The sequence below is a fragment of the Anser cygnoides genome, chromosome 16, assembly GCF_040182565.1.
Source record: "Anser cygnoides isolate HZ-2024a breed goose chromosome 16, Taihu_goose_T2T_genome, whole genome shotgun sequence".
Lineage (NCBI taxonomy): Eukaryota > Metazoa > Chordata > Aves > Anseriformes > Anatidae > Anser > Anser cygnoides.
Window position 1 is genome coordinate 8,966,896 of NC_089888.1, and position 20,811 is coordinate 8,987,706.

The window sequence follows — 20,811 nt, forward strand, 5'->3', positions numbered from 1 at the left end:
TTCTGTTAGCTAAATTGTTGTGATTTCATTGTTAGCTTATTATATTAGAAGGTTATTCGGACTGCAAAACCAAACAACTGATTGATCTGATTTGCCGAATTTAAGGTTTTCCCATAAAATCCTAGTTCTTCTCCCTTGTTCCTCTGTGGAAAAGTGCAATCTGGATCAAGTTTCTTTTTTTTTTTTCCCCTCCCTCTTAGTAACAGTCCTGTCTCTGTTAATATTGGGTACTTTGCTCTTGATCTAGTCACTGAAAATGGCTAATTTTCCTGAGATTGTCTTTGATTCCTACTAGAGCCCAATAATCAGCACGGAAAATTCCAACCTGAGCAGTGTTAATTTTGGCAAAACCTGAATACAAAAGAACTCTGGTGCATCAAGCACCAGATGCACCTGTTAAATGCAGCCATAGGATGCTGCTCTTACGAACCAGATGTTGTCTGGTTTCAGATTTATTTTCCTCCTGTTGACCTCTTTTGATTTGGAGCTGAAAGATTTGAGGTTACAAATCCTAGGTTTTAACAAGGAAAGATTTGGCTTTGGGATGTTACAGCCAGAAAAGTGTGTCGTGGCTCAACATGAATTGAAAGCTCAGTTGAACAGCAAGGACTTGTCTTCCATTAGCTGGTCGTCTTCTGCTTCTCTGTAAGGGTGCTCAGGATTGCTACAGGGCTGGCTTTAAACCCAGCAAGTGATCAACCCATTGGGGTGGAGAACAGTCCAAGATCTGTCCATTGGGGTGGAGAACTGGCAGCAGAAAATGGCACTCAAAATACCGTAGCTGTGAGGCTGCAGCTTTAGTGCTGCGTGGCAGCGGGTGCCTGGGGGCTCCAGGATCCTTTTCAGTAACTGAACACCGGGTGTGCCAAAGTGAGCTGCATCACGGAGACACATTTCGGGGGAAAATGGAGCTGTCAGGTAGGTTTGCACGCTCACCCAGGCAGGGGGGTGGTGTTCCTCGATGGCAACGTCACAAGGGGGACTGGGGGCAAGATGCTCTGGGGTGACTCAGCATCACCACTGTGCGTATGAATATTGTTGCAGTATTTACCTGCTGGAAAAATTGTCCTGTTGGACTTTGAGCTCCCAGCCCATGCAGTGCTGGACCTGCACATCTCTGGGCTGCAGCATTCCTGCTGGCACCTTGCTCTTTTGGGGCGCTCCTTCAGGGTCTGGAAAGGCTGCGTTTAACCATGGAAACTGTGAGCACCATAGCATAAAGCAGGCCGACGGATTTGCTTGTGTCTACAAAGTCAGTCCCTGTGGCTGGATGAAAAATGTGCTTATGTCCATTATTAATGCTGGAGCACCACATTTCCCAGATCAAGGAGATGGCTGGGAGACCGCACTGCACAGACTTGTAAAGCTCTGTACTGAAGTTCCTGGGATGGTTCCCTAGATGTTGCTGCTTGTTTGTGCTTGTTCCTACCCTAATTATTTTTTTCCCACCAGGAACACTTTTTTTAGCTGTTTTCTTACAAAATTTAACCGGTCTGTCTTGGTTTACTAAATTAAAATCCAGGAAGATTGATGCTTGAAGAACAGACAGCAAGAGCTGCTATTCACAGTGCTGATTCTGATTCTGCAGCCAGAAGTCTGGTGCACACCGAAAAACGCAGCACCCCCTCTGGGCACGCACAGGTGCAAGTGGCAGGCTTGGTAAGTGACCCCATGGGCAGTGTCCCCAGTGTCACCTGCTCAGTCTGGAACTGTCAGGACGTATCGTCCCCATGCAACCTTACTTGGGTTCTTGGCACGGCTGCAGAGGGACCCACATCCCAGGGGTACCTTCACATGGCTTTTTGGGGACGTTGTGGTGGCCAAGGGGAGCCAGAGACAGGGGAGAGCTGCCAGCAGCCAGCGCTGGGGCAGCAGGAGAGCCGAGCTATCTGCAAGCCATCGTTACGCAAGTTTTAAGCTAATTTAGTTTTTATTACCGAGTACAACAGTTGCATACTTCCTTCTGGGTAACAAATGCAGTTTTGAAAATCGTGCTTTTTATGAGGCATCTTTATTTGAATCCCTTGTCTGCAGCGCTCCTGGGGGCTATTAGGTTCTCTAAGTGGGACAGCAGCTGCTGGCAGCCTGGGCATTTCCTCTCAGAGGCAGCACAAGCCCTGGGGACTCACTCAGCTCCCGGAGCTGCTGCCATCCGTGGCTGTCAGGACATGGCAGTGAAGCACGGGGCAGGGGAGGACTGTGCAACCACACGTGGCACCCCAAAAACCAGTGCACTTTTAACCAGAGACAGGTCTGGGCAAGGCAAGCAAAGATCGCACGCGCACACAGGGACGGGGGAGGAGGTTGCGGTGTGCTGCTGAGCAGAGGAATTTAATTAACTTCCTCTATCGATTTGGATGGAGAACCACCTTCTTTTTTCATAAGTGAGTGGAAAAAAGACTATCTGAAGAGCAGCCATCTGCAAGATGGCCAAGCGAGCACCAGGGCGGGCTCGGTGCGCTCCCCCCTGGTTTCCCAGGGCAGGATGGGGGCTGACCTCTGTGAGCACGCCAGGGAACTGAGGCAGGGCGAAGGAGCCCAAGGAAACTGGTGAGAGTATCTCCACCTTCCTGGCATCCCCCAGCACGCAGGGTGATACAGAAGGTGAGCGAGGGCTGCAGAAACTTCCAGCAAGCACCCACGGGCAATGGCTGCTCGCTCTTCAAACCTGACAGTGGGTGAGAAGCTTGGGAGTTTGCTGGGAATTTCTGATTTATTGGGGCATAACGGCTTGAACTCAGGGCCTTTTCAGTTTTGCATTACACAGGCTGGATGTTTAATATTTAATGTACAGAAAAAGACAAAGGCGGGTAGCTGACACCTCTCTTGAAACAGAAATCTCTGTTATGGTAATCTCGAAGCAGGTCTGTTATTGTTACCACTTCACTTGCTGCAGTGGCCTACCATAAATGCAAGGAGCAGGGAGGGCAGCCTCATTTGCCAGCTGCCAGAGGAAGGGGAGGGTCAGAAGCTTGCAGTCTAAAAGGAGGAGAAGGAGGAGGATGAAGGACGTGGGGGCAGGAGTGGCCCTGGTGCAGAAGTGCTCCGAGCATGGTGACTGTCCCCAGCTGGTGACGGCTGTGACCTAGGTCAAACAGGGCATCATCTTACAGACAGGTGACGTTAGTTTGTCCTCCACAGGTGCAGCTGAGTCCTGCTGAATGTCCCTCCAGGCCTGGTGAGAATACAGGTGGTGACTTCCAGCCGGATCCTCTCCCTCCTCGCAGAAGGAAGTTAATGGGTTTTGTGGGAAGGCTGCACTGCGATTGCTTTTTGCAGAAAATAAAGCATTCACCAGAACTCTTAATTCTGCGTTATGGACAGCAAAATGCTTTTCACAGCACTCCATTGCTAGGAGTTCAGAGATGACAGTAAATCTCCATTTCTAAGTCATTGCACCTTTTAGGTATTTAATCACCCTGGAAAATGACTGTCTCAAAAGAGCAGGGATGTTGTATTACAGGTTTTGTTGCAAGGCTTTGGGGAGTGCTGGTGCCTAAATTTGAAGCAGCTGTGGGTAGAAGGGGAGGGTGGATCAGAGCCTCTTCATGCTGAAGGTGTTGAGCAGGGGTCTCTCTCTCTGGACAAATTGTCATTGCTGGGGTATTTAAAAAATAAAATCAATACGAATCTGCTTTTCTCTCTCTTTTTTTCCAGCTGAAAAACAACTTGAACAGTGAACAAAGCACCAAGAGAAACAGCACAAGAATTGCCTTTAAGAAAGGGCCTGAGGCTGCAAACCCCAAGGAGGAGGAGAAAGGTCCCTGCACCCTCAGTGAGGGCCATGCGAGCATCAGGAAAGGTGATCTTAAGAGCTCCATCCTCAGCATTTTCTCCTTGTCAGCTCTGGATAATGCCTTGCTCCACTGCTGGCACTTCCCCGGCCTGTGGCCAGCACCAAAACGTGGACCTGCAGTACCCTCCATCGAGCACCACGGCGATACCAGCTCTGCTCAGCACCCTCCTCTCCAGCTGAGTCCCAGGGAGCAGAGCTGCGCTTTCGGCATGTTATCGCAGTGTTTTCGTTTTGTAAGCTTACATCCGATTTGTTCTGTTTGGTAGGGAGCGTTGGGTGTTATTCCCCTGCAGCACTCGTGCCTACAGCAGAAGGGAAGGTTTAGAAGAGCTCATTGAAATTCACGGGGAGTGGTGCAGTCCCATGTGAAGAAGTTTAATCCAAGCCAGCCTTCGAGAATGGCTTATTGCAGCCTTCTGCATCACCCACAAACACTGTAGGGAAAAACAGGGAAGGAGAACAGTGTTAGATAAGCTGCTTTTAAATGATCTTCGTAATCCTGAGAATTAAAATGTATTTTATTAAATATGTGTTACAGACGCCAAATAACCCAAGAAAGGCTGGAAGTGACCCTCCCCACAGGCAATTCATGGTACTCCTGCAGCTGCAACTGGCTGTCACTGAAACGACAGCTCTCGGCCCTCCAGGGAGCCAGCCCTCGGTGGCAGGAGATGCCCAGCCTTGCCTGGGGGACGTGCCCAGGGCAGCCTGTCCCCCCCGGCACAAGCCATAACATTAAATACTTGCTTGAAATCAGATGTGAGGGCTGCCCCTTGTGTTACTTTGCAGCCACTGACATGGGGCTTTCCGACCCCCTTGCAGCTCCAGCATTTATTGCTGTCGGGTGGCACAACAGGAAGGAAGAGGACAAATGAGAGCAGGGAATGTCCAGGAAGGGCTGGCATCATGCAGGGTTTTCAAAAGTTGCCCATTTGCTGCAAGTTCCTCGTAAAAGATGAGCAAGAAAAAGCTTAAAATGTTGGGTAATACCATCAGCTTTATTCTCACTGAGGTGCCCGAGTCTCACAAAAGCTCTGCCAAGAAGTGTGCCCCCCCCCCGTCAGCTGCAAGTGGCAGCGAGGAGGCAAAGCATCTTTTCCACGATCACTGAGGGATCTCTCCTAGGATTTAGAGTACATTTAGCTGCTCATTCATCCCCCACCCCACGCAGCTTTTGGCAGGTTGCTTTAATTCTCCTCTGTCTCAATTTCCCTCGGTACAAAAGGGGGTATTGTGGTATTTGCCTCCCAGGAACCATCCGAAACTGCTGGCTGGCTGCAGAGTCCTTTCAGGCTCACCGATTGAAGAGCAGAGCTGTTCTTACTCTCATTATCCTGAGAAAACCAGCCACACTTCAGGATGGCTTTATTCCAGCATTAGACCCCAAAGGAGATTGTAGCTGTGGGCTGAGCTGTGTGTATGGATGGAAACTGGGCAGCGATGAGGGCACGGGGAAGGGGCAGGTGAATCCCGGCAGGAGCATGTTTTGGGTCTGCAATATCTGTGCCCACCCTGATCTGCTGCTGGAAGGGCAATGGTTGGAAAGCACAGACCCAGAGGCCCCCCCTTGCTGACCCACAAAGCCCCCCCGAGCATGCAGGGAGCCCCCAAGGGACCCGTCTGGAGCTCCCTTGCAGCGCTGTCTGTGTTTGCTTTGACCACGCGGGGAAGATGCTGCCAGGGACTGGAACAGGGAGCTCGTGAGCAGCCCCGGCTGCTAGCTGTGCTGCCGAGCCTCTTGTTGCCAAAAGCCTTTCCTGAAGCAGCCGTGCCAGCACAGTCTCTTGTAGCGGAGCTGGGCTCCCCGTTCCCCCTACTGCTCTTTCCCAGCACCGCTGCCCCCGGAGCAGGCGAGGGCTCCCCGCTGCCTGCTGGCAGGCTGCTTCTCCAAACTGCCTGGAGCACTCAGGCTGCCTCCAAGCCGGAGTGAGGAGCATCACCCGTGACCTCTGGTGACAAACACTGCTGTGTTTGCAATGTTTATCTAGTCCCAGTCCCCCCCAGCTGTGTCTTCTGCTCAGCGCTGGAGCTCCGCAGAGCTGCCTGGCCTCAGCAGCAGCCTCGCTGCCTCGGAGCCCTGGCTCTGCCTGCAGACAGCGTGGGCTGGCACAGCTCAGCCCCAGGTCTGTAAGCGTGCACTGCTCAGGGGTGTAAATAGCCACAGGGCCACGTGTACTCCCCAGCAGCTGGGTGCTGAGTGCCTGGGAGGGACTGGTGCTTGATCACCCCTCCAAGGGGTCACTGCTCCACCACGGCAAGGACCGGCCAAAGGCCCTGGCTCCGCTGCCCTCCCTCCTGACGGGTGCTGGGTTGACAAATAGGAGCCTCCAGCCCCCCAGGGCCTAATAAATCCCCAGCTGCTGAATAATACAGCAGGTCAAATTGCCTTACAGAATTCGGTGCTTAAAGCTGAGTGTTAGGTAACTTATTACAGGCGGCTGCTTTCCTTCTGCACCAGCCCTGCCTGCACAGCACAAGCAGGGAGGATAAAGGGTCCCCCCCGGCCCCAACATGGGGTGCAGGGGACAGCAGCACCCCTGTGCCACCTGCCCCAGGACTGAGCACTGCTGCAGGGCCCCAGGATTCAGTCCGTGGTGCTGACAGCTATGAGAAAATTGCTTTCTCAGATCATTTTGCAAAGTCCCTAGCAGAGAGGTGACAGGGACAAATTGCCCCGCTGGGGGCGTTTATTCCTCAACCAGCAGAAAAGCCTGGGCATTTTTCCTCCCTGAAATAATTGTCTTTGGCACAGAGGGGGTCTGCTGGAGCCATCCTTGGGGAGAGGAGCAGTGCTGTGTGCTCGTGGTCAGAGAGCACAGAGAGCCTGGGGTCTGTGCGGTGACTTTGGGCACCCCTGGGACTTCACACTGTGTCTGAGTTTAGCTGACCACATCACATCCTTGCAGGACAGGGTCCCCATGTGGCTACTGCTTTCCCAGATATGAGCGGTCTGCTCTCACCTCTCTTTTCCATATCTGAGTCTGCAGAGACTTTGCCTTCTGCCAAGAAGTGTTTTCCCTCTGCTCCTGGTCCCTGCTGAGACCTGTCTGCCCTTCTTCCCTCCACCTCCAGCTTTTACAGACACCCAGCCCAGCAGCTCAGCCCTCCCAGACCCTTCAGTGCTTCTCTGAGGACCCCAGGGAGCTGGCAGAGCTGAGACCCTGCTTTTTGGACCTACTGCTGTGGACTTACAAATATAAACAATTCGGGAAAGCCTTCCTTGTACCATGGTGCGAGGAGAAGCTGGGGTGGTAGAAGGCAAGGTGAAGCGTGCTGGGGGGACAGGAGAACCTTGCTACCAAACCTTCCTGGAGCAGGCAGAGCCTGCTCCCCCCGCAGCACCGCGGGCTTGCAGCTACAGCCAAAACCCTCCTAAAAGGGCTTTCAGCAGCGGAGAATGTAATGGTGATAGAGCCCAGCTGTTCCTGACGCTGCCGTCCAAGCTCTGCTTGGGTTTTCCAGGGAGGGCATGGCTCTTTAAGGTTCTTTTTTGGACCGCGTTTTGCTGTCTGCTTCCAGCATTTTTCCCTGGTATTCCAATATTTTCATGCTCCTGGGCTCTCGGTAGCACAAGCACTCTGCACCACGCATCTCAGTTCTTTCTGCGCTTTTCAGCACTTGTTACAGACCTCTGCCAAGAAACCTGATAATTTTTTTTCCCCTTTTAAGGGAAAGGATCTGAGACTATAAAAGAAAATGTCCATTATATCCAACGTGGCTGGAAAGAAAATCCCTGAAAACTAAGGGAATCCTTAAAGGGACATAATAGGAAACACGCCGTAACGGAGACAGCTCACTGTGCGGCTGTCGTTCCCGCTCACGAGTACAAGTACAGGGCCCCGGGGCTGCGAGAACAATATGGGTTATTGTGACAGCTTCTAGCTCCTTTTAGAACATGAAAACCAGCATCCCCTCAGCATCGGGAACCAGCCAAAACTCGTGGGCCACCAGAGCTGCCGTGCCGCTCTCTGCTGGAAACCCATTGTTCTGAATGCCATTGCTGTGACGGGGCCGCAGGCCTGTTTGTGTGCGAGGATCCTCTCTTCCTCCCAGCCGTTTGTTTGCTGTGACCAGTAAAGCGATGTAAATCAGCCTCCCCTCTTGCTTCGCAGGACGGACGGAAGATGCCAGACTGTTGTACGGGCGTGGGCGTTTGTGAAGCCGTGATACTTTTCCTTATGCAGGCAGAGGAGTCACTGCGGACCAGCAGAGGGATAGTTCCACATCCAGGCTCAGCCCGTTACGCTCTCATGCTGCAGCCCGACAAATGCTGCCTTCCACACCTTTTCTGGCTGGCAGGTGAAATCCAGATCGGTGTATACCACTGACTGCAGGCCCGGGAGAACACATTTATGCCATACTCTGTGCATTTCCTCTTAAGTGCTTGAGGTTGAAGGTATTTCCTTGTCAATAAGTGCTGTAATAGCTGGGAAGGAAGAGGGTTTGCAACAGACTGCATTCAGGCATTTGGCTGGCTCCATAGGCTGTGGAAATAACAAACCACAAATTAAGTATGCAGAAGCTCAGGGTACAAAAAATATCAATCAAAAGGAATATCCAAAGCAAGAGCGGGTTAGATAACCTTGGGGAAGAGAGAGCAAGCTGCACATTCCTGCATCCTCAGGCCTGCACTGCCCCTTGCTGACAAACTCGTCAGCTGTGGAACAAGAAGTGCTGCACAGAACAGACACCCAGGGGGGAAACATCCTCCCCTCCCGCACAGGCTGCTGGATCACCCCAGGCACAGCCAGCTGGAGGGGCTGTAGAGCTCCCTCCTGCTGCTTCCACCTGAGGCTTGAGTATGATTTTTCATCCCCAGCTTTTGTGGAAGGGTGAACATGCAGCAGTGCAGGAGCCTGCGCCTCCATGCTGCCCCTTGGTGTCCCCTCACCCACGGCTGGATCTCTGGTCTCTTGCCAGACCATGTGCATGACATGGGCAGTGTATCAAGAGCGATGTAGAAAGATACAAACGCCCTGCTAATAAAACTGAGTTGCTTCTCTCCCAGTGATTTAACTGTACTGAATCTGATGCATGTCCCTGTATTACGCTACTTGTCATTTTCCCTCCCACCATTCTCTTTCCGCAGAAGAGCGTCCTGCATTTGTCACAACAGGAGATAATGTGCCCTGGATGCCAGTGCTAACAAACAAATAACCTGCTCTCATGCAGCGCCTGCCAGCTGGAAGTTTCAAGGCTCTTTGTAATCATTAACAGATTTAGCTTCGCAGCCCTGATCAGGAATTTTCATCTCTATTGTCAGAGGGGTAGAGGAGGGTCTGGAGGTGAAATGATGGGAAGGCAAGAGGAGAATTGAATTGCTCTGAGTACTGACTGTAGGTTCTCGTGATGTGGGGGAGCTACTTCAGTGGAAGAGCACGGGGCTGGGATTAAGCTGGTCAACAATCTTTGCTCCCAACTCTTCCTCCCACCTCCCTACTGAGGAGTGCTGCTCCATGCCTTTACTTCCCCATCTGCAGAAGGAAGGTAGTGACCCACTTCTTGTAAGAACTTCTGAAATATACAGATGATATGTGCTGTTATGGGAGGTACTGGAGCATAGGGCCCTACCAGAAAAATACTGTTTGGGATTTCAGAAGGTCATCTCTTAAGAAGACATGGACATTCAAATGCCAAAGATAGCAGCGTAACATCGATACTGTGTACACTAGGAAATGGGAGCTGCGTAAAGGGAGAAGCACGGAAAGCAAGGAGGAGCAGCACTGGGAGTCTTTCCCAAGTTAATCACACAAAGCCAGACACCAGGCTCCTGTTTTAGAAACCCTGAAGTGGGAATTGTCACTAAGGAGCCCAGGAGCCATGGTCAATCAATGTAAAGAGGAGAAAGGGCTAACGAGCACAGCTGTGCACCTCTGCTACCCCAGCCTAAGCAGGTGAGCTGCGTTAAGTGGTGCTAATGTAGCCATTAAACAACGTTAATGGAGCTACGGGCTCCTGGTGAGGTCCATTTTCTCCTGTCAGGAGGGAAGGAGGAAAGTGGTAGAGGGATACGTTGAAGGTTGCAGTGTTGCCTTTTCTTTGTTTTTGCTATGTTATCCGGTTAGAAGATGCTCTTTTTTATTACATATAGATCCCTAATCAACAACAGAGATCCATTATTATTCCTCCCATCTGTATCTGCAAATGCATGCAACAATTCTGAGAACAGGCTCTTGCCTTCGACGAGAGACTGCTGGGGCGAGGACGAGGACCCAGCTCACCCCCGACACCCGGATTGATGCGTGACCTCGTTGAGCTCAGCTGCTCCTAGCTCAGCAAGCAGGGCCTAGAAAGCACTGAGGGCCCTGCAGGGCTCATCAGCACTCTGCTCATCCTTCTTCTCCTGGCTCCCATCCCTGCTCCCGCTTTCACGGATGGTACCATCGGGAGCCTGAGCACGGCGGGGATAACCCCGACTGCTGCGGAGGGATGCTGTGGCTCTCCCCTCGGTGCTAGCTCTGCTCCGGGAGCCTTCCCCCGCTGCAAATCGGCCCCGGGGCGGCGGGGCCAGGCCAGGAAAGCGTTAACCTTCCCTGCAATGCTGCATCCCAGCTCACGGTGGAGCTGCCTTCCTCTCTTCCACCCCCAACTTCCAATTCACTCCAAACAACTCCGGGACAGAATTGCAGGGAAAAGCTGGAGGTTCAGCCTCGACTTGTTGATCTCCGTTTACGAGGCAGCAGAAGGAAGCACCGGAGCTTTCCTTTGTGTCCTCGCCGGGAGAGGGGCGGGGGAAAGGGGGCAGATGCGGCTTCGGCGTTGACGGCGGGCAGGAGCGAGGAGCCGCAGCCGAGGGAAGGCCTCGGAAAAGCTTCCTGCCGAGGGATCCGATTTACCTCCTTTCGCTTCCCCTCCCCCTGGGCTCCGCGGACAGACGGGAGCGCGGCCGCCATCCCTGCGCCTCGAGGCTGCCCGCGGGGGGATGCGAGCGGGGCCGCCCCGGCTGCCCGCCCCGCCGCACCATGTAGCCGCCCTCGGCCCCGCACAGCCCCGCACCGCCTCGCTGGGAGCCCGCAGGAGGAGGTAGGTGCGGGCCGGGCTCGGCCCGGAGGAGGGGAGCCTTCCCCCGGCCGGGGAGCAGCGGCCGCATTTCGCTGCCGGGGTGGGGGGCACTTAGCTCGGCGGGGAGAGGGGCCGAGCCCCCCCGGAGCTGCGCGGCTGGGCAGGGAGAAGCCGTTCCTTCCTGCGCCGGGGTTTCTCTTCGTGCCATCTTGTGTAAGCAACAGTGCTCGGGGCTGTTCTAAGCCGCCCGGCTTTGCGAGGAAGGCTCGGGGGTGGTTCTTATTCCCGTTTTCGTTGGTTTCCCTCTTATGCAGAGGGCTGCGTGGGGTGGGGGGTGGGCGTCCCTGGGTAGCCCGGAGAGGTAGAGTGGCTGGAAATACTCCCCCGTTCCCTTCCCCGGCGCTTTCCTCGGGGAAATCTGCGGGGCTGGAGTTATAAAAAGCCTCTGCTTCTCCCTGGCTCCTACGCGGAGGGGAGTTGCCTCGGGAGGGTCGCAGGGGCGGCCGGGGGCCAGCGGTGGCGGGGCCGCTTCTCTCCGGGATGGGGGCCAAGGCGGCAGTACCTCCGGTGGCTGTCGGCCCGGCTCCTTTCGGGCCGCTTCCCCTCGCAGCACCGCGCAGAGCCCTTTAATCCACCAATTCCCAGCCATTCTTCCAGAAGCAAAAAAAAAAAAAAACAAAAAAAAACCCGCACCGGGGCTGTGCCCAACCTCCTCTCCCCCAGCACCGCGCGTGCAGCCGACCCTAGAGGGGACCCTAGGCACAGCTCCTAGATCCCAAGGCGGTGGGTGGTGTGTGGGGGGGTCAGAGCCACCGATTTCGGGGGGGGGGGGCATCACCCATCCGCCACCCGGGGGAGCTCAGCGGCGGCTCCTCCGGCGGCCACGTGGGCGCGGGCGCCGCGTTCAGCACCAGGGGCGCGGACAGCGCCTGCCCGCGGCCGCCCGCCGGGGCGCCGAGCGCGGTTCAGCACCACGGGGGCGGACAGCGCCCGCCGCGCCCCCTGAGCTGATTAACGGGGCCGGGCGCTGCCCCGCGGGGATAAGGCCGGCCTCGGGCCCCATGGTTGGCTTCTCTTACAGCTCCGGGGCATGGAGGGGAAGGAGAGGTGAGGAGAAGCCGGCCCCCCCCTCCCCTTCCCTCCCCCGCCAGCCCTCGCCCCGCGCCGCGCCTTGGAGCAGCCAGCCTGAGGGGGACCAGAGATGCCTCTGGGGATGAATAAGCATGGATCTCGCTCTACTACCTCTTTGCCTCCGGACCCCACGGAGATCGTCAGGAGCAAGGCCTGCTCCCGCAGGGTCAAGCTCAACGTGGGGGGGTTGGCCCACGAGGTTCTCTGGCGGACCTTGGACAGGTTGCCGCGGACCAGGCTGGGTAAGCTCAGAGACTGCAACACGCACGACTCCCTCATGGAGATCTGCGATGACTACAACCTGGAGGAGAACGAGTACTTCTTCGACAGGCATCCCGGGGCATTCACCTCAATCTTGAACTTCTACCGTACTGGCAAGCTGCACATGATGGAGGAGATGTGCGCCTTGTCCTTCAGCCAAGAGCTGGACTACTGGGGGGTGGACGAGATCTACCTGGAGTCCTGCTGCCAGGCCCGCTACCACCAGAAGAAGGAACAGATGAATGAGGAGCTGAAGAGAGAAGCCGAGACACTGAGGGAAAGGGAAGGGGAGGAATTTGATAACACTTGCTGCGCTGACAAAAGGAAAAAGCTCTGGGACCTCCTGGAGAAGCCCAACTCCTCCGTAGCGGCCAAGGTAAGATCTCCACGTCTTCTCAAGTCTTGTGTATGTTGGCTTATGACTGCAGAGATGGTTACATGAGGTGTTGCCCTCCTGCTCTTGCTTTAGTGTCTGGGCAATTGTGGCTCAGTAGATGCTGTGAGAGAAGGGGAGAAAGACCTCCCAGATGTGAACGAGGCTTAACGTATGTTTTTTGGGTAGTTTGGAAGGTATCTGGTTTGTGCTTCTCTGAGGGCCACCTAGGCTGGTCAGTGTGGGAGCAGCTCCACGGAGCCCTGGGTCAGCATATGCTGATTGCTGGGGCTGGAGATTAGTAGGTTTGTTATTCTGTGGTCTGTCTTGATGCATTGTGTAACAGAGATTGCTTTGGGCCCAAAACATGTGTGTATCCTACTGCTTAGCTGAACTGTTTTCTTTAAAAGAGGAAATCTACTTGAATTCCCAGACCCAGGTCCAGTTCAGAAATAATGCATTCCCTTTTCGGATGACTTCAAAATTTTGTGAAATGCATCTCCTAGATATGTGTATCACGTACTCCTAGGCTGCAGGTCTGCTAAAGCTAGCATCTGAATTTCTTCCTTTACCTGATTCTAGACTATTTTAAGTCTCCCTGTACAAAGCTGCTGCAGCTCTGTCCCTGTCAATAGCTGAAGTGCTGCAACTCTGAAGTTGGTGCCAGTGCAACAGATCTATTTGAAAGCGTTTGGAAGATAAGATCCTCGTTAGGAGAAACCAATGTCAGAGTTGGCTCTGATAATTTAGCTGTCTCATGTTAGTCACATATTCTTCACTGAGGAAAATCTCTGTGAACACAGTGATTCTGTAACCATGGGGACAAAAGTAAGGGGGGAGAGGTTGAAAACTGTAGGATGGATAACTGGAAAGCATGAGAGACTGAGCAGCAGGGACCAAAACTTGCATTTTCTATGTACCGGCATCCTCACAGTATGGCAAAGAAGTAGAAAGCAACATTACAGAGGTGGCTGAGGCCTATCTCTTTTGTACATGCATTTGCAACTACAAACCCTAGCTCCATCCCTCAGGAAGCCTGGCTTTGGAGGGCTACTTAAGAAAAAAAGCTTTTCCATTCCCTGTCTCATCTCCCAGAAATTTTGCACACCACGAATGGAGAGCATGTGTGAAGTTTTGGGAAGGGATTTTATTAGGTGTGGAGCTAAATGGCTCATTCTGGCAGGGGAAGGGAAAGGCATGGTCTGCTACTGAACCGATTATCACTTTTTTTTAATGACAAACGGAGCCCCAGAACGTCTTTTTCTCTCCAATGGCACAGATGACACTGAATGCATTAATCATTTATAAGGCTCCTTTGGCACAGTCCTGGAATCCTGAAACACAGGCCCCGGGCTTCGCTGTCTGTGGCACTGACTCAAAATCCATTAGAGACTGTTGATGTTCATGATTTATTGTATATGAGCAGGGGGTCATCCTTGCCAAATAAATGTCTTTTGTGATTTATAAATGAAATACACTCTAGCTTCATTTTCTGAGAAAATTCACGGAGTAAGTGCATTCGGCATTGCAGGCTCTGGATTAATTGAGAGTGAACTGTAATGCATTATTATCCTTCCCATTTAAAGCTCCCATTCCATGGCTTCGTTACTGCAATGAAAATGGTTGCTGTATGTTCTCAGACCTCAAATATTTCAGCAGTTCTCAAGCACTGATTTCGACTCGCTTCGAATGTAGCAAGAAAAATGGGCATGATGAACAATTAGCTTACCAGGCAGGGACAGGAGAGCTGGTAAGCCTATTCTTTATCCGTTCTTCTCCCTGCTGGTGGATAGCTTTTCTCTCCTGCCAGAGTGTGCCCTTTGCTTTGATCGCCTTCATGAGAATTCATTCTACATATTGAATAGGCTGGGCCCAATCTTCATCTTCTGATAGACGGGTGTGGGGATAGGGACTTGGCAGCCTGACCCGTTATCTGACCTAACCAGCTGTGCCCAGGCTCCACTTCAGGCTGCGTTCTCTAAATCTGAGCCTGATAGCTGAGAAAAGCTGGCCAGAAGCTGTCTGTTCAGTGGAGCACTTTTGCTGAGACTACAGGTCTCCAGGAACTTCTGTCATCTTTCCTAAAGCCAGATTCGACCTGCTTTGCCAGGTCTGGGCGCTCCAACTGTTCCTATAGAATAGCGTGCTTTGTCCCCTTTCTGAGGTCTAATGACTGTCACTGAATGACCTAGTATCAATTTTCCCCCAAATTATTTTCCTTTCATTTATTCTTTTTCTTCAGACTTGTACAACTCAATGCAAAAGTTTTTTTTTGTTGTTGTTGTTTTTTTTTCCTTCTCTGTTTAAATATAACATGTACAGGCCCCCTTCATGTTCTCTGTAAGGAATTTAGAAAATGGCCACAAATGCATATTCTCCCTAAACCCAACACAGTGTCCTAGTAAGCCATGCGCCATCATCTAACTCCTGCTCTGATGAGGTGGGTTTTCTTGCTGGCTGTTGACGTTGTTTGTATTTTAACACTTTCTGCACAACACCTAACCAGATTCCTCCATAATAGCTTGCTGCAGAGCTCCTTGTGATACTGGGATGAAATAAATCCTGAGAGGGTGAGTCGTCTTCTTGTTTGTTTTAAAAAGGAATTATAGGTGATGTACCTCAGGGTGGAAAACAGCCTTAAAATAAGAGAAGAAGAAGAATCTTTGTTTTTATTGCTCTGTTATCCAGTGGGGATTTGCGCGTATCTTTTGACTAATCTGTCTGGCTTTTAAACTAACCACCTCATGGCAAGCACTGGCTTATTATGTCCGATGCTACACCCTGTACGTGACCAGAAAGAACACTGTTAGATCCTGTATTACCCACTCCTTAAGAGCCTCCAGATCTCCCAGATGAGGAATCAGATGGCTGTTGAAGCCCCAGGGTTACTGCCTTGTCACCACCCAGTGCTAGCACAGGGGTGTTTGCTCCTTCCCTATAACACTTCGGTCCCTCGTGGCCGTAACCAAAGCTGCACTGTTCTCGTGAGAGGGGCTGAAGGTCTGCGTGGCAGTACTCTGGCTGATCATCCCTGCACGTGGAGCGCCCTTCCCTGGCATCAGGCAGTGCAACAGGCACACGAGCCCTCTAACCCGCCGGGCTGCTTGACTCAGGCTCTGCTGCACTGCTGGGTTCACTTCTCCCAGTGGCAAAACTCATATGCACAAAACTCAGCACTAGGAGGGACACTCAGTACCAAATGAAAAAGTATTGAGTAGACAATTATTTAATAGTAGTATTTAATGGTAGACATTTATTTAATTAAACTTCTCATCTCTCCCTTTCTAACCTCACAAGACAAAGGATCAGTTTCTCTTGCTTCCTGTGACTTTACTTGCTGTATATCCCTGCGAAATACCCACTGCAATCTTTGTGGATGCTTCCTTCCCTACTCTTCCTGTGATCACTGTGTGTTCCTGCTTATTTCTATCATTCTCCCAGTCTGCCTTAGTATGTTTGTTTTTAATAGCACTTCTCCTGTACTTTGTACTCACAAAATCCATTTTTGACCATGAGGGACTCTGATGCTCACTTCTGTCTGGATTTACTCCAGAAGAAGACGAGTATGGATATTTTCTGGGATAGTTATTGCACTTTGTTGTGTGGTGGTTTTCCCTTGTAGTTCCCTTAGGGAAGAAACCCAGCTCTCCAGAAGCCAAACTGCTGCTGCTTTTCCTCGGGACTTGGTGTAAGCACGAGGGCAGCAGTGGCTAGCAGTTCTCCAGCACTCTGGTTTGGGGGATTTATCTGAATTGGCCTTTCCCTCACCAAGGCTAAGCCTGAGCAGCTTGTTTCTGCCAGCTGCAACCCAGTTAGCAGCCCTGGATTTCCAGAGCACACGTCCCTCCCATAGCTGTTGTTTTTACTAATGAAACTAGTTAGGATTTGTGGGTCTGTCCGCCTGGAGAGGCATTCATGTCCCTTGGGGCAGCCAGCCTAGCTGTAAATCCAAGTAGACTTCAGAGCATCCTGAAAAATCACAGGCTGCAGTTTTTTCCTGCTTTCCAGTATAAACACACAACAAATCAGAGCCACTCAACACCTTAATTAGCTTATATGGTATTGGAAATCCTCTGATCACTTGCAGAACTGCTGGAAAGATCCAGCATCACCCTTTTTGCATCTTAGGGAGAAAAGAAATCCTCCCTACTTTGAGTTCTTACAAATTATTTTCCTGATCAATATCTGAGCAATTAGTGTTGCACAGTGGGGGACAGGAGGGGAAAAGCCTGCTTGTCTTACAGACTCCTGTGCGTGTGCTGGGTTCATCTATTTTTCTCTTGCTGTCCTGAAGGCTGAGAAAAACAGGATGACATCACCCACTTTGCAAAAAGCTGCTCTGCATATCTGCATGTCAAGTAGGCTATGCACTTCCTCTCTGCTCACGGAGGGCTGATTCCACTTCTCGCTTGTTCCTGTCTCATTGGGAGCTCAGCTGCAGCAGTCCCTCTGTTCTGGCAGGCTACTTCTCATCTTTTTGCCTCGTTCCTACGATGCCTTTGCCAGTGCAATAATATCACATTTATCCTTGAAAACATGCAACTCCAATTCAGTAATCTTATTATGCATGCCTCTACATTTGTTGAACAGCTTTTCTCGAGCTGCCCGCTGCTCTCTGCTGCTAATCTCTGGGTGCATTGCTTAGGGATTGAAGAGGTTGCTCTGTAAGCTCTCTCCTTATTATTATTGATAGTAGGGACAAAATAAGAATGGTAAAGCCTCTTGGAGATGCATTTGCTACATCTAGAGCATTCTTCCCCCACATGGGCTTTCTATTCCTGTCCCTCCCTTATGGTGTGCCGTTTTCATTCATCTCCAAGGCAGTGCCTGCATTCAGCAGAGGAAACCCCTCTCCCTAATTGTCGGGGTCTCATCTCAGCTGTGTCTTCTGTCTCTCAGGCTTCCACCTCCGGGCAGGTGTTGACTTTGACAGTTACAGCTAGATTGCCCACATTTTGCTGGCAGCTGTGTCTTTTTTTTTTTTTTTTTTCTGATGCAACTACTGCCTTGGCTTTCCTGCTATATATAGGAGAATATTCCCCTTCACCCAAAGTAAACTTCTGCCTTTGGAGAACATCAAAAGCAGAGCCTCATTCCAAAGCCTTTCCCATGGGCTCAGGGATTTGCCACTTTGGTTTATAGCTTATCGCTGGGTTTCTAGCACAGCACTGTCCTGTGGATACACAAACAATTGCTGTTCTGTATCAGTCTCATTTCATCCTACAGCTCCTTTCTGGGTGCCTATCCTTCCAGTGAGTTTACAATTCCTTTTGCCTGGGGAGCCCTAATTCCTCCAGCCATTCCCTGCAGCGTGTCCTTTGCTTCTGTCTCGCTGATGACCTTTCTGCAATGTATTGCTGTGCCACCAGTTCCCAAAACTCCCCCGCACGACAGCCTCCCTAAGCCCCCAGTTTAGGGCAAAAAAACAATAGTGCTGCCAGGTCAGTAGCTGTGTCCTGTGATTCTTTGTTGGCTTTAAAGGATCTTGCCAGTGATCCCTCTAGCACAGGAGGCGCCACGGCATCGGCTTCTCAGCCTCCCGCATCCCTAATGCAACATCTCCTGTTATTTTCTGGTGCACATCTGCCAACAGCAAGCTTATTGCGAGCTCTCCAGGTGGGATCCTCGCCCGTCAAAGGTGATCCTTTCTCTAGACCTGTTACTGCATCACTGAGCACCCCCGGGATCCAGGCAGACAGCTGCCTGGCATTTGCTGCCATAATGTTTTGGGTTCAGCAGCTTACAACACAAACCTGCGGGCATGCAGTCTCTTAAAGCATTTTTAAAAAAGGAAAGTTAAAATTGTTAAGCTTAGTAGTCCTCTTGATGTACATACTATGCTTCATGGACCGTATGGTGTGCATAAACATGTATGCAGGCATACCCCTGCATTTTTAACTTATCTGTAACTTTGCTAGGAGGGCCTGGACCACGTTTGTGGTCTTCCTTGAGGGCAGGTATCCACATCTGTATGAGAGCGCCTGCCTCAGGAGGGAAGCAACAAGCTACCGTGCTCGGGATGAGTTCCATGGAGGACGTGTGCTATAGAAGTACAGTCAATGCTATTTTTAAAGCACCAGCTCTCATTTGTACCTTTGAAAAATCTGTCTGAGATTCATTCCCCTTGCTGCTCAGTGTTCTCCCCTCCTCTCTGTTAGCTCAGCCTGTGAACAGATATGATTTAAGGTGCCAACATCACCAGTCAAAAATATAGGAAATGGTGCAAGAACGGAAAATCCCTGTGTTTTTTTTTTTGTCAGCTGTAACTGCAGAAGCTTAGGAATAATGATTCAGAAGACAAGTGCTGGGCCTGATCCATGCAGGAAATGCAGGCATGGTGCGATGCTCGCAAAGCGTGAGTGCAGCTTCAGCTGGTACAAAGCCAGCATCAGGCACGTTGTCCCCAACTGGGGTGCGCCAACTGCAGCAGCAGCCAGAGCTAGCTACGCAGAGGTGCTCCAGAGCCTTGTGAAAAATCAATTCTTTCATTTTTTTAATACTTTCTTCATTTAACTGTTTTTATACAGTGGGATAAGTGTCCTGGCCATCAACCTGTGGGAGGGAACCGGGTGTTTAGCTCTTGGTTCCTCCTTCTGTCTGTTCCCCTTGATCCTGCAGTTCACAATTTCCTTCTGATTTCTTTCAACGTGAAGCCCCCATGGAGAGAAATAATCCAATGCTACTTTTACAACACTAGCGTTGCTATTTTTCACTACTAATGGCAAAATATTTATGTCAAAGAAAGTTCACAGCCGATCACTTAGTTCTTATAATAAACACAGTCAATATGATTTACTCCATGGAGATATCTGGCAGCAAGAGAAAAGACGGTGGGGCCAGTGAATGTGAGCAAGGCACTAATATTAGCTTTCCCTGAAGAAGCTATACGTTGTCCCTGCTTCTACTACACGGAGGCAGACAGGGATCAGAGAGATCGTGTTCCCACGAGAGTTGCCCACGTTGCTCCCTGCACGGGTTGGGTTGGCTTCCCGGGAGCAGCAGCACGGAGCTCGCTGGCCTGATGGTGCTGAGCTGCTTCAAGGGCAGAGCGGCTTCACCTTGCTCTGGGTCGTGCACCTACAAGCTGGCAACAGCCCCGGGATCCCTGCCCCATCGCTTAGGGCTGGGGACCTGAGCTGCTTTAGCTCTGGCACCCGTTATCCTTAGGATGACCTTGCCCTAAGGTTAGTCCCTGGGGAGATATCTGTACGCACCTCCTGACTCGCCCACTTGGTATAGCAGGGGCAAACCTTGGAGGTAAGCTTCCCCTCTGGGTTTGACTGGTTTCTGATTTCTCTCTGCTGTCCTAGCCTGTCCTAGCTCTTCTTGGCCTCTCCTGTCTCCTTTATCTGACACGAGCTGAGCGTGTTTACCAGCAGGAGTCAGTGAGGTCTCCTGATTTTTAATGGAAAAAATCTACTCACTCTACAGCAAATCCTGAATATTTTCAAACATCCCTACACAGGCGCTGTGACTTTATACCTGCTTTAGCCCCCTACCAAAACGCTAGCACTCAAATATCCCAAGCACATTTGTTTTCTACGTCCCACAATAACGCTGGCAGCCCCAGCCCTGCCTCTGTGGAGGGCAAAACTCCCGTGGAATGTAATGGGAACAGACGAGTATTATAATGTCTGTACTCATCAAGCAAAGCTCTCAAAGTGCTTTGAAAAGATGGATTACTTAAGGCCGGGACAAACCTGCGGTATATGTATTATCCCCATCTTAAAGTGAAGAGGTGATAATTGCCCAAGGTCGGTGAGGGAGGCCAGGGCAGAGCTGGGGGGGACGACCCTGGCTTGTCCAAGTCACCGCTGTGTTCCCGTGCTGGAGGTGAGCTTCCAGCTGCCCTCACTGCTCCCCTGTAACATCCCATCGCAGAGGGAAGGGGGCTGGCAGCTCTTTGGCAGTTTGTTGAGGTGGTTGGGGTGAGAGACCAAACCTCTTTGTTTCAGCAGGGGTACTCCTGTCTGATGACCCCTGTCTGCGTGGGAAGGTCCTAGAGAGCTCTGTTGTGTTAGAGGAATGCGTGGTTACAGAAAAGTGGAAAGGTTTTCTCTGTAAGGTCTAAAAGCACAAAGTCTGTCCTGGGGCAATTTCTGATGCAGTTCTGACTGTGGGAAGGGGATTCTGGTAAACTGTACTGAAAAGCAAGAGTGAACATACTAGGCAATACATATAATTATACTGTGAAATGATATCCTCATACCAAATATCCAATGCATTATGTATCTATATGTATGTACAT

General features: G+C 51.4%; 1 protein-coding gene and 1 long non-coding RNA gene across 3 annotated transcripts in view; both read left to right on the forward strand.

Moving 5' to 3' along the window:
- Window positions 1-201: 201 nt before the first annotated feature.
- Window positions 202-4,480, forward strand: LOC125183808 (uncharacterized). Of its 2 annotated transcripts, none has more exons than XR_010825208.1 (3): window positions 202-1,659; window positions 3,142-3,406; window positions 3,658-4,480. It is a non-coding gene; the product is annotated as an uncharacterized lncRNA (long non-coding RNA). The 2 variants fall into 2 exon arrangements; XR_010825207.1 differs by lacking the exon at window positions 202-1,659 and adding an exon at window positions 1,668-3,054.
- A 5,947-nt stretch (window positions 4,481-10,427) lies between these two features.
- The window catches only part of KCNB1 (potassium voltage-gated channel subfamily B member 1), a 113,499-nt gene continuing 103,115 nt past the window's right edge, over window positions 10,428-20,811 (forward strand). The window contains exons 1-2 of the mRNA XM_013189816.3: window positions 10,428-10,819; window positions 11,880-12,566. Of these exons, the coding sequence (XP_013045270.1) occupies window positions 12,000-12,566 (567 nt within the window). The 5' untranslated portion in view covers window positions 10,428-10,819; window positions 11,880-11,999. The remainder of the gene's footprint in view (window positions 10,820-11,879; window positions 12,567-20,811) is intronic.